The 12,519-nt window shown below is 38.3% G+C and overlaps 1 protein-coding gene across 3 annotated transcripts in view; it reads left to right on the plus strand.

Annotated features, from left to right (window-relative positions):
• LOC103566113 (organic anion transporter 7-like) overlaps positions 1–12,519 on the plus strand; it is a 36,802-nt gene that overhangs the window by 15,400 nt on the left and 8,883 nt on the right. For 2 of the 3 annotated variants that reach the window (XR_011524140.1, XM_070565366.1), the window contains exons 3-5: positions 7,589–7,743; positions 7,846–8,014; positions 9,311–9,434. Coding sequence is in view for 2 of the 3 variants with exons in the window: in XM_070565366.1 (XP_070421467.1) it covers positions 7,589–7,743; positions 7,846–8,014; positions 9,311–9,434 (448 nt within the window). In the remaining variant the exon portion in view is untranslated. The remainder of the gene's footprint in view (positions 1–7,588; positions 7,744–7,845; positions 8,015–9,310; positions 9,435–12,519) is intronic. The other variant, XM_070565367.1, reaches the window with a different exon arrangement.

A 12,519-nucleotide genomic window follows, 5' to 3' on the forward strand; every position in this document is an offset into this window, starting at 1 on the left:
GGCACTCAATTGTTTCAGGCTTTGGAAGATGGGGTTAATTCTTTTTATGGCTATTTGTGAAACACAGATTTTCTGCCACTGATAAGCCTCACCCCCCATAGGACCACACACACCATCAACACAGTCTTGGTCCACGCAAACTTCTCAACCCCCTGGAGTGTACCCTGATGCCGCACTGGAGAGGCCCCCACCTCTCCACCAATGCCCCCATTAGTTCACCTGGTCCTCACACCAACCCTGCCCCACAGAGGTGGACACCCGTGCCTGCCTGTAGAGGATCAAGGCACCCAGTTGATGCAGGCTGAAAAGTAGCCTGAGGGCTTGCTGTTAGGTGGGGCCAGACCTTAGGGTGGGTTGCCTGCTCTGACTGAACTGGATTAAATCTGTGCTCTAGTGGGCGTGGCAGACCCCTGGGCTAACAGGCCAAGGGATGAACTTCAACAGCACCTACCAAGGTCTTTTCGGATTTCAGACAACAGTTTTTCTGGGGGTATCCTCGCTGCAGTTAATAGCCAGCACAGCAAGACAGTAAGACCCCTGTCTCAGTTGGGCTGAGTCTGAAGGATGCTTATAGCAGTATTGGCCCCTGCTCCAGAGCTCACTTCTCCAGGGAGGGCTGCGTACCTTAGGGTGTCTCCCGCCTAGCCACTGCTCCCAAAGGTGGCTTTTTTCCTCTCCAGCAGGAATTTCTGCCTTTTCAGCCTTAGTCAGGACTGTCCCTTGTTGTGGGGGTTCTTTTTATCCAGTTTTCAGTTTTCGATCTGGCGTAATTTTTCCAAAAATAGTTGTAACCTGGTTGTGTTCATGAGAGGAGATGAGTTCAGAGTCTGCTTACGCCACCATCTTGACGAGATCCCTCTCCCTACTGCGTATTAAAAGCACTCTCAAGATGTCACTTTTCCTCAGCTTGATCTATAGATTCAAGGCAATCAAAATCAAAATCCCAGCAAATTATTTTGTGGCTATGAACAACTAATTCTAAAGTTAATATGGAGAGGCATAAGACCCAGAAGTGCCAACACCATATTGAAGAGGAAGAACAAAGTTGGAGGACTGACGTTATTTGACTTCAAGACTTACTATAAAGCTACAGTAATCAAGACAGTGTGCCATTGATAAAAAAATGGAACAGTGTAGAGTTCTCTGAAATAGACCTACATAAACAGAATCAACTGATCTTCAACAAAGGAGCTGAGGCAATACAATGGAGCAAAGATAGTCTTACTGACAATTGGTAGTAAAACAACTAGACATAAACATGCAAAAAAGTTAATTTAGACAGAGACCTTACACCCTACACAAAATTAATTCAAAATGGATCACAAAACTGAATGTAAACCATAACACTATAAACTCCTGGATGATAAGATAAGAGAAAATCTAAATAACCTTGAGTTTGATGATGACTTCTTAGATACAAGCCCAAAGGCCTAATCCATGAAAGAAGAAAATTATAAGCTGGAATTCATTAAAATTAAATTTTCTGCTCTACAATTGATGGTCAGGAGGCTGAAGAGAGCTGCCAGGTGGCAGAATGGTTAAGTTGGCACATTCTGCTTCAGCAGCCCGGGGTTTCTGGTTTGGATCTTGGGTGCAGACCTACGCACTGTTTGTCAAGCCATGCTGTGGTAGCCATCGCACATATAATGTAGAGGAAGATGGGCATGGATGTTAGCTGAGGGCCAGTCTTCCTCAGCAAAAAAAAAAAAAAAAGAAGAGAGAGAGGAAGACTGGTGGTAGATGTTAGCTCAGGGCTAATCTTCTTCAAATAGAAAAAATAAGAAACTGAAGAGACAAACCACAGACTGGGAGGAAATATTTTCAAAAAACATATATTTACCTAAAAAAATAATTTTTAGGTAAAAAATACAAGGAGCTCTTAAAACTCAGCAATAATAAAACAAAACAAATAACCTGATTAAAAAAGAGGCCAAAGACCTTAACAGAGACATCACCAAAGAGGATATATGGACAGCAATGAAACATATGAAAAGATTCTCCACATCATATGTCATCACAGAAATGCAAATTAAAAGAGCAATGAGATACCACTACAAACCTATTAGAAAGGCAAAAATCCAGAATGCTGAAAACACCAAATTCTGGTGAGAATGTGGAGCAACAAGAACTCTCATTCATTGCTGGAGGGAATAGAAAATGGTACAGCCACTTTAGAAGACAGTTTGGTGGCTTCTTACAATACTAGACCTACTCTTACCATATGATCTAACAATTATGCTTCTTGGTATTTACCCAAAGGAGTTGAAAAGTTATGTACACACAAAAACCTGCACATGGATGTTTATAGCAGCTTTGCTTATAATTGACAAAGCTTAGAAACAACCAAGAAGTCCCTCCATAGGTGAATGGCTATATAAACTGTGGTACATCAGACAATGAAATATTACTCAGTGATAAAAAGAAATGAGCCATCAAGCCATGAAAAGACATGGAGGAAACTTAAACACATGCTGCTAAGTGAAAGAAGCCAATCAGAAAAGGCTACATATTGTATGATTCCAACCACATGACATTCTAGGAAAGGCAAAGTTATGGAGACAGTAAAAAGTTCAGTGGTTGCCAGGGGTTGAGGTGGAGTGTAGGAAAGATGAATAAGCAGAGTGCAGAGGAATTTCATGGCAGGGAAAATACTCTGTATGATGCTATAATGATGAGTACATGTCATTATACATTTGTCCAAACCCATAGAATGGAAAACCCGAAAAGTGAACCCTAATGTAAACTATGGACCTTGGATTATTATGTTGTATCAGTAGTAGGTTCACCAGTTTAACAAATGGAACACTCTGGTGGGGAATATGATAATGGGGGAGGCTATGCCTATCGGGGGGTGCAGGAGCTATATGGGAAATCTCTATATCTTCTGCTCAATTTTGCTGTAAACCTAAATAAATCTACTCTAAAAAAGAGTCTATTTTAATAAAATTTTCTCAAAAGCATCAGCAAGGAATATGCAAATATATTTTTTACCTTTTTAATCTTTTGTTACTTTGTGACCAAAAAATGCTCCACGTAAAATTAGAATATAGATAAAAATTTAAAATACATTTGAAGTTGTCCTCAATTGACATTCTATAAGACAATGGACCTGGACTCTTCGAAAAGATAATGTCATGCAAAAGATAAGTGGAGTGATCATTCTAGATTTAAAAAGACTAACAAAACATAACAGAAAAGTGCAATGTGCAAACCCCAACTACATCATGGATGGAATAAGGAAAAATAACAGCTAGAAAGAGATTTTTTTGGATTTTGTGGCAATTTGAATATGGTCTAGCAGCTGATATTAAGGAATCATTGTTAGCATTCTTACTTATGCTAACGGAATTGTAAAAATATTGAAAACTATCCTCACTCTTAATAAACCATGTTTACGACTTTGGGAGAGATGTGTCATGTGATTTGTAACTGCCTTTCAAATGATTTAACAACAACAAAAAAAAACAACACAGAAAGAGTGTGTGATGTGTTTGCATCCATACAAAGAAATACAGCCAATGCAGCAAAATGATATCTAGGGGTGAATCCAGTTGAGGTTTATACCAGCCTTCACTATAATATTCACTTAAGCTATCTTTCATATTTGAAAATTTTTAAAATAGAGTGGTTGGGAATAAATCCACCCAAGTGGGAGCCAACAGTAAGATCATTTTGTTATATTTACATAAATTACAAATACACATTTTAAGTAAAATTGGGATATGTGTGATATGTATATGTGTAATTGTATAACCTCTTTTGACATATTTGCAGATATATATCACATTTTCTTTCTTTTCAAATAAATTTGGTAACATATACAAAAAGAAATACACACAAACCTTCTCACACAAATCATTATAATCACAGCATTATTGTATTAATCAAGGTAACTGGTTGCAGGAAAAAAAAATCCAGAATCATAATTGATTACTTGAGAAAAAGAATGATTCTCACTGATGTCATAATTCGGTGTCAGTCAAAGAGCCATCCAGACCCCCATCCTCTAGGCAATGAGTCAGGAAACAACTCCTTCCATTATATGACTTTTTCATCAATGAGTTCTTTGTTTCCAGCCATGTTGTCAAATGGAATGCATAGATTCAAAATAGATCTTGTATGGACTGGCCTGGACATGGCCTGTATCACTACTGTCCACAGCCCATGGTCAACCCAAAGATACCTGGACCTTACTTAATTATAAGACTGGAAAGTACAGTCTTCATCTGTGTCCAGAAAAAAAGAGAAGGAATGGTGAGAATCTAGCCAGATCATACAAAAATTAATAACGAAACAAATAGACAAGCCATAAGAACATAAAGAATTTGAACAACAATAAGGACCAAATGGACCTAACAGATGTGTACAGAATATGAATTCAACAACAGCAGAGCACACATTCTTCTCAAGTGTACATGGGACATTTTCTAGGATAGAACCTATGTTAGGCCACAAAACAAGTCTTAACAAATTTAAGAAGATTGCAGTCATCTTCGCTGACCGAAATAGTATGAGACTAGAAATCAATAACAGGAGAAACACTTGAAAACTCACAATAATCTCCTGAACAACAGCTCCTAAACAACAGGAGAGTACAACTCTCCTATAATTAAGCAATACTCTCCTGAACAACAAATGGATCGAAGAAGAAATTAAAGGGGAGATAAAAAAAAATGTATCTGGAGAGAAATGAAAATGGAAATACAACATAATAAAATTTGTGGGATTCAACAAAAGCATTCCTAAAAGAGAAGTTCATAGTAGTAAATGTCTATATTAAGAAACAAGAAAGATATCAAATAAAAAGCCTAAGTCAATGCTTCAAGGAACTAGAAAAAGAAAAAAAATAATAAGCCCAAACTTAGCAGAAGGAAGGAAATAATAAGTGAAATAGAGAACAGGAAAACAATAAAAAAGGATCAACAAAACTAAACATTGGTTCATTGAAAAGATAAACAAAATTGACAGACTTTTAGCTAGAGTAACCAAGGAAAAAGTGAGAGGGCCCAAACCAACAAAATTTTAAATGGAAGAGGTAATATTACAAGTGATACCACAAAAATACAAGACGCCACTCTAAACAGCTGTATGCCAACAAACTGGACACACAAGATGAAATGGAAAAATTCCGTGACACAAACAACCTACCCAGTCTGAATCAGGAAGAAGTAGAAAATATGAACAGATCAATTACTAGTAAGGAGACTGAATCCAGCAATCAATATACTCTGAGCAAAAAAAAGTCCAGAAGCATACGGCTTCTCTGCTGAATTTTACCAAACATTTAAAGAATAATTAAGACCAATCCTTTTCAAACTCTTCCAAAAAACCAAAGAGGAAGGAGCATTTCCAAAGTCATTTTATGAGGCCAGCACTACCCCGATACCAAAGGCAGAAAAGGACACTACAAGAAAAGAAAACTAGAGGAGTGATATCAGCCTCATGGCAGTGTGAGTTCTTCCCTTTGTCTCTCCCCTCTAAGCTGTAAGCAGTAGGACATCCACTGGCCAACAAAGGACTCCCCACAGAGCACATCAGAATGTCTGAGAGATCCATGCATCTGTATGTCTGAAGGTGGGTGGTCTGGACCTTCAGGAGGCAGAGGAACTAGGGGATCAGCTCCTCCCTCTCCAGTGGCGAGGGTGATCCAAAATGCAGAGAACCCTGGCAGTGGCAGTAGTGCTCTGACTTGAGGTTCAACAATGGCAATAGCACCAAAGACCAGAAGTTGCAGGAGCAGCAACAGCATACATGGCTTACCCTTTGCCCTCCCTTAGTAGTGGCAGGGGGTGCCCACCATCTGAGGCTTCAGGAAGCACAGCAGTGCTGATGGCTCAGCTCCCTCCCTCTTCCCCAGAGGTGGCAAACCAAAAGGTGGAAACCCTTAGCAGAGGTCGTGTTGTCTTGATCTGAGGTTTCAGAAAGCACACCAGCACTGGAGGCAGAGTCTGTAGGAGCAGCAGCAGCACTCATAGCTGAGGCCCCGCCCCCCCACTCTCACAGCAGTAGCAGGTAGCACTTGTGACATGAGGCTTCACAAACTACAGCAGAACCTGTGACTCAACCCCCAGCTGTGTCACCATTGACAGCAGCCCTACCAGCAGCAGGTGATGCATACAAGACCCTGGGTCCCTGGCAGTGGTTACAACACCTATTAACACAGCCCCCAGAAGCGGCGCTGTCAGCACAACCAGACAACCCAAGAGAAGCAGCAGCCCAGGTGGTGCATGGGAAAGCAGCACCTGAGCCCATGGATAACCCAAATAAAGCCAGTGGGTGAATATAAGGCCCAGAAGATCTCAGAAGCAGTGAGGTGCTCACAGCCTGGTGACCCAGGAGGCAAAACCCGATACTGAAGCCACATTGTAAGCAACAAGGCATAAGCAGAACAAGGGGGCCACTGACCATGCCTGCTGCATAAGCAGAGGAGGGTGGAAAGTGCAGAATCTCAAATACAACCAGAAGCATATCAGAATCAAAGTAACCAAAGCCTTACCCAAGTAAGAAAGATGTGTACTACCACAAACGCACTGGCAGAGGATCAACTCATCAAGCACTGTGAATAATTGCAGCAGCAACATGGTAGAACAGAAAGAAAATGACAACTCTCCAGAAACCCAACTTGAAGTCAAAGAAGATTGCAATCTAACTGATGGAGAATTCAAAACAGCGGTCATGAAGAAATCCAACGAGTACAAGAAAACTCAAAAAGACAGTTCAAAGGTCTCATGAATAAAACTAATTAACAAAAGGAGTACTTCACCAAAGAGATTGAATCTCTAAGAAAAAAAAATCTGGAGATGAAGAACACAATTAATGAAGTGAAAAATAAACTTAAAAGCATTGGAAATAGAGCAGACCATGTGGAAGGGAGAATTAGTGAGCTCAAAGATAAAAATCTAGAAATGATTCAGGCAGAAGAGGAGAGAGGACTAAGATTTTTTAAAAGTGAAGAAATTCTGTGAGAAGTATCCAAATCAATTAGGAAAGGCAACATAGGGATAATAGTAATACACATTTTTCTCGGGTGCACATGGAATATTCTCCAGCATAGATCATATGCTAGGTGACAAAAAAACTCTTAGAAAATTTAAGAAGATTGAAATCATATCAAAGATCTGTTCTGAACAGAATGGTATGAAACTACAAATCAATAACAGAAGGAGACATTTCACATCACTTTAGCCTTAGCCTGCAGGAACCCCAGAGTCCCAAGTAGAAGTTAAAATCCACTGCATTCTAGACACTATCAGACTTTCTACCATGCTAAATGCATGTGTTAGTACAAGGAATATTTATGATGTACTAAAATTTCCAGTATCGCAGCCCATCTTATTTTGTTTCAATTGGTGTCAAAGGTCTACTGGTAACAGGTTAGATAGGACGGGTTTTGTACTCAGTATCTCTTTACAAACAGGGAGGGTTGCGTCTGAGAAGATCTATTGTTGATTATCTGTTTATTCTTTAAGGTTTGAAGTGCAAAGTTTCACTTGCGAAAACATTCTCTAAATTTCAAAAGGTGCTTCTTTTTACACACTTCTTTTCACAATAGGTTGTTCTCGTTCTCTAACTCATACCCATTTCTCAGGTTTGGGAGGAAGTTGATACTCAGATGGTGTTTGTTCCAGTTAGCCGTTGCTGGCACCTGTGTAGCCTTTGCTCCTACCTTCTTCGTTTACTGCACACTACGCTTCTTGGCTGGCCTTTCTGTCATGACCATCCTGTTAAATAGTAATATGCTCAGTAAGTCAACATTTTTGATCTTGTACATTTGCCATGCCTTAATTTTGAAGCAGACATTCCACCTTTGTTTAAAGTCAAAATCTTGTTTGTGTTTTCTTTCAGTTTTAGAATGGACGTTACCCCAATTCCAAGCCTTGGGAACGACACTGGCGGTTTGTTCCTATAGTGTTGGGCAGATAATACTAGGAAGTCTGGCTTATGCCATTGGAGACTGGCGCACCCTCCAGCTGGTGTTTTCTGTGCCCGTATTTGTCATCGTTCTGTCTTCAGGGTATAAGCTCTCTCTCGGTTTTAGAGGATCCTGGAATGAAAGATGCATGCAATCAGGACACATGAATTTTTTTGGTCCTTGGTCAATACTTGAGCTTGTGCTCTACTAATCTGTGTAATTCCAGAAGCTGAGCAATCAGGGTTGCCAGATAACATTGTGGACATTAAACTAAATTTGAATTTCAGATAAACAAGTGTTTTTGTATAATAACATCCCAAATGTTATATGGCATATAGTTACACTAAAAATTATTCACGATTTGTGTGAAATTTCTATTTATCTAAGAGTTCTGTATTTTTATGTGCTAAGTGGATAAAATACAGAATGTCTCATTGAATTCAAATTTTAGATAAACAACAAATAGTATTTTAGCATAAGTATGTCCCAAATATTGCATAAATATTGCATGGGACATAGTTATACTAAAGAGTGATTCACTGTTTATTTGAATACAAATTTAACTAGGCACAGGGAATTTTTAGTTTACAAAATTGGCACTTCTCCTGAATAAGAGGGGAGTCGACATGACTCCACTCCTGTGTTCCCAGCAGACGAAGTGTGCTGCATGAAGGTGCCATCCTTCTGTTTTCATAGTTATGGTACAAGAGAAGGTAAATTTATTTTCTGGTATAAACGAACTGTGGTACTTATTAGATAGGATGGGAAAGGCATCTGCAGGAGAGGAAAAACTTCCTCCTACCCTCTTAGGTTCTGTGGATGGCTGAAGAATTAAACTGACATAAGACAGATTAATAGCAGAAACACATACAAAGTTATTTACTGTTTTTACATGTACACATGAGTCTTCAGAGGGAAAATGAAGACTCAAAAAGCCATGAGGCCCAAAGGCATACATACATTTTTACACACAAAAATAACCTTGGAGATGTTACAAGACAAAGTGGCTTGGCCATGGGGCATTATTTTGTGGGACAATTACTAGGAAATATATGGGGAAACTAAGAGAAAAGAAGAGTTATTTTACTAAGTTTCTTTATAAAAGTCCATTTCAGTGTCAACTCTCGGTCTCCGGTGATAAGAATGTTCTTCTCTTCCTGGCACTGGATGGGCATCTTTAATAAGGGAAATTTTATGACCTACTCATAGGTAGAAAGGGAGACTTCAGAGAGATCTTCCTGCATCTGCAATTTCTCAAGTGCCTTCAGCTCAAAATTATCAATATGTCAAAGCAGCATATTTTGGGTGGTATATTCCAGACTCCTTCATATCTCTGGACCAATGTTATGTGAAAAGTGGGCGAGAATTAACAGCACTTTTGTTCTTTTCTTTGATAAGGTGGCTGGCAGAGTCTGCTCGGTGGCTTATTATCACCAACAAAGCTGAGGAGGCCTTAAAGAAACTTAGAAAAGCAGCACACAGAAATGGAAGGAAGAATGTTGCAGACACCCTAACTCTGGAGGTGAGGAGGATGGGAGCTGGATATGGGATGTAGGGAAGATGTGACCTACATCTAGATTAGTCAGTATCCATAAGAGGAATGGAGAATAGGATCTCAGGAGTGGTTATGGGTTTTCTGACCTCACTGTCCTGGTTCTCAGTGAGTGTCAACATTGTTTGGGTGTACAGTAGGAAAAGACATGCTGTTGATGAAAGTACTGGACACATATTTTACTCACTGGGGGCAGAAAGCACTGAGTATTAACAATTATAAAGATTGTAGACTCACCAAAAGAAAAGAAGAAGGCTCAAATAAGTGAAATCAGAAAAGAAAGAGGAGAAATTGCAACAGATACAAGGAAATAAAAAGAATTATAAGATAAATCTATGAAAACCTTTACATCAAAAATTGGATAATCTAGAAGAAATGGATAAATTCTTAGAATTATACAACCTTCCAAAACTGAATCAGAAAGAATAGAGAATCTAAACAGATAGATCACTAGTAAGGAGATTGAAACAGTAATCGAAAACCTCTCCCCAGAAAAGTCCAGGACCAGGTGGCTTACCCAGTAAATTATACAAAATATTCAAAGAAGATTTAATACTTATCCCTCTCACTCTTCCAAAACATTGAAGAGGAGGAGATGCTTCCTAACTCAATCTATGAGGCCAACATTACCCTGACACCAAAATCAGACAAAGACCAAACCAAAAAAGAAAAATTACGGGCCAATATCACTGATGAACATAGATGCAAAAATCACCAACAAAATACTAGCAAATTGAAAACAACAATACCTTAAAAGGATCATACGCTATGATCAAGCGGGATTTATTCCAGGGATGCAATGATCGTTCAACATCTACAAATCGAACATGATTTACCATATTAACAAAAGGAAGGATAAAAAAACACGTGATCATCTCAATAGATGCAGAGGAAGCATTCAACGAGATCTAGCATCTATTTATGATAAAAACTCTGAATGAAATGAGAATAAAATGACAGTGTCACAACATATCACATATTTTATATTATAGAAAACTGTAAAGAATCAACAAAAACAACCTTTAGAAATAACAAAAACGCGTTGCAGGGTACAAAATCAACATATTAAAATCAGTTGTGTTTTTATACACTAGCAATAAATAGCAGAAAGAGAAATCAAGAATACAATTCCATTTACAATCACAACAAAAAGAGTAATATACCTAGGAATAAATTTAACGAAGGAGGTGAGAGACCTGTATCCTGAAACATATAAAACATTGTTGAAAGAAATTGAAGAACACGTGAAGAAATGGAAAGGTATTCCATGCTCATAGATTGGAAGAATTAACACACTTAAAATATCCATTCTTCCTAAAGCAATCAACAGATTCAAAGTTCCAACAAGATTTTTCATGGAAATGGAACAAAAATTTGAAAATTTACATGGAACAAATTATCCCAAATAAATAGCCAAGGCAACCCTAAGAAGAAAGAACAAAGAGGGAGGTATCACACATCCTGATTTCAAAATGTACTACAAAGCTGTAGTAATCAAAACAGCCTGGTCCTGGCAGATAAACACACACACAAAGATCCATGGAACAGAACTGAGAGGCCAGAAATAAACCCACACATCTATGGATAGCTAATTTTTTACAAAGGGGCCAAGAACTTACAATGGAGAAAGAAAGTCTATTCAATGAAAGGTGTTTGGAAAACTGGAAAGCCACATGCAAAAGAATGAAAGTAGACCATTATCTTACACGATACATAAAAATTAACTCAAAATGGATTAAAGACTTGAATGTAAGGCCTGAAACCATAAAACTCATAAAAGAAAATATAGCTGGTACGCTCTTTGACATCAGTTTTAGCACTATCTCTTTGAATATCATATCTCCTCAGGCAAGGGAAATAAAAGAAAAAATGAACAAGTGTGACTACATCCATCTAAAAAGCTTCTGCACAGCAAAGAAAATCATCAACAAAAACAAAAGACAACCTAACAATTGGGAGAAGATATTCACAAATCATATATCTGTTAAGGGGTTAATATCCAAAATATATAAAGACTGATACAACTCGCCAACAGAAAAACAAACAAACCATTTAAAAATGGACAGAGGATCTGAACAGACATTTTTCCAAATAAGATATACAGATGACCTTGAGGCACAGGAAAAGATGTACAATACCACTAGTTATTAGGGAAATGCAAATCAAAACCACATTGAGATATCACCTCACACCAGTCATAATGGCTATTATTAAAAAGACAAAAAGAACAAGTGTTGGTCAGGATGTGGAGAAAAGGGAACTCTCATATACTGCTGGTAGGAATGCAAATTGGTGCAGCCACTATGGAAAACAGTATGGAGATTTCTCAAAAAACCAAGAATAGAACTACCATATGATCCAATTATTCCACTTCTGGGTATTTATCCAAAGAACATGAAAACACTAATTGGAAAAGATATATGCATCCCCATGTTCATTGCAGCATTGTTCATAATAGCCAAGACTTGGAAACAATCTAAGTGCCCATCAAGGGAAGAATGGTTGCATATATAAATATACGCATATATAAATATATAAAGAGGTTGCATATATGAATATTATGGAGGACTACTCAGCCATAAAAAAAGAAATATTGCAATTTACAACAACATAGATGGACTTTGAGGGCATTATGCTAAGCAAAATAAGTCAGACAGAGAAAGCCAAATACCATATGATTTCACTGGAAGATAAAACAACAACAACAACAAACACATAGACACAGAGGACAGATTGGTGGTTACCAGAGGGAAAGGGGGAAGGGAGGCGGGCAAAAAGAGTAAAAGGGCACAAGGGTATGGTGATGGATGGCAATTAGACTTGGGTAGTGAATGTGGTGTAGTCTACAGAGAAGTCGAAATATAGTGATATACACCTAAAATTTACATAATGTTATACACCAAAGTTACCTCAAAAATTAAGTAATTGAAAATAATTATTTAAAAGAAGCTTGTATATTGGTCTCACCCTGTGTAAGAGAAAGTGATAAAAACTAATCCATTCCCTTCCAGTTAATGTTCTGATGGCCATAACACCAGCAGAAGGACTAGTGACC

This window comes from Equus przewalskii, chromosome 11 (assembly GCF_037783145.1).
Source record: "Equus przewalskii isolate Varuska chromosome 11, EquPr2, whole genome shotgun sequence".
NCBI classification, from domain to species: domain Eukaryota; kingdom Metazoa; phylum Chordata; class Mammalia; order Perissodactyla; family Equidae; genus Equus; species Equus przewalskii.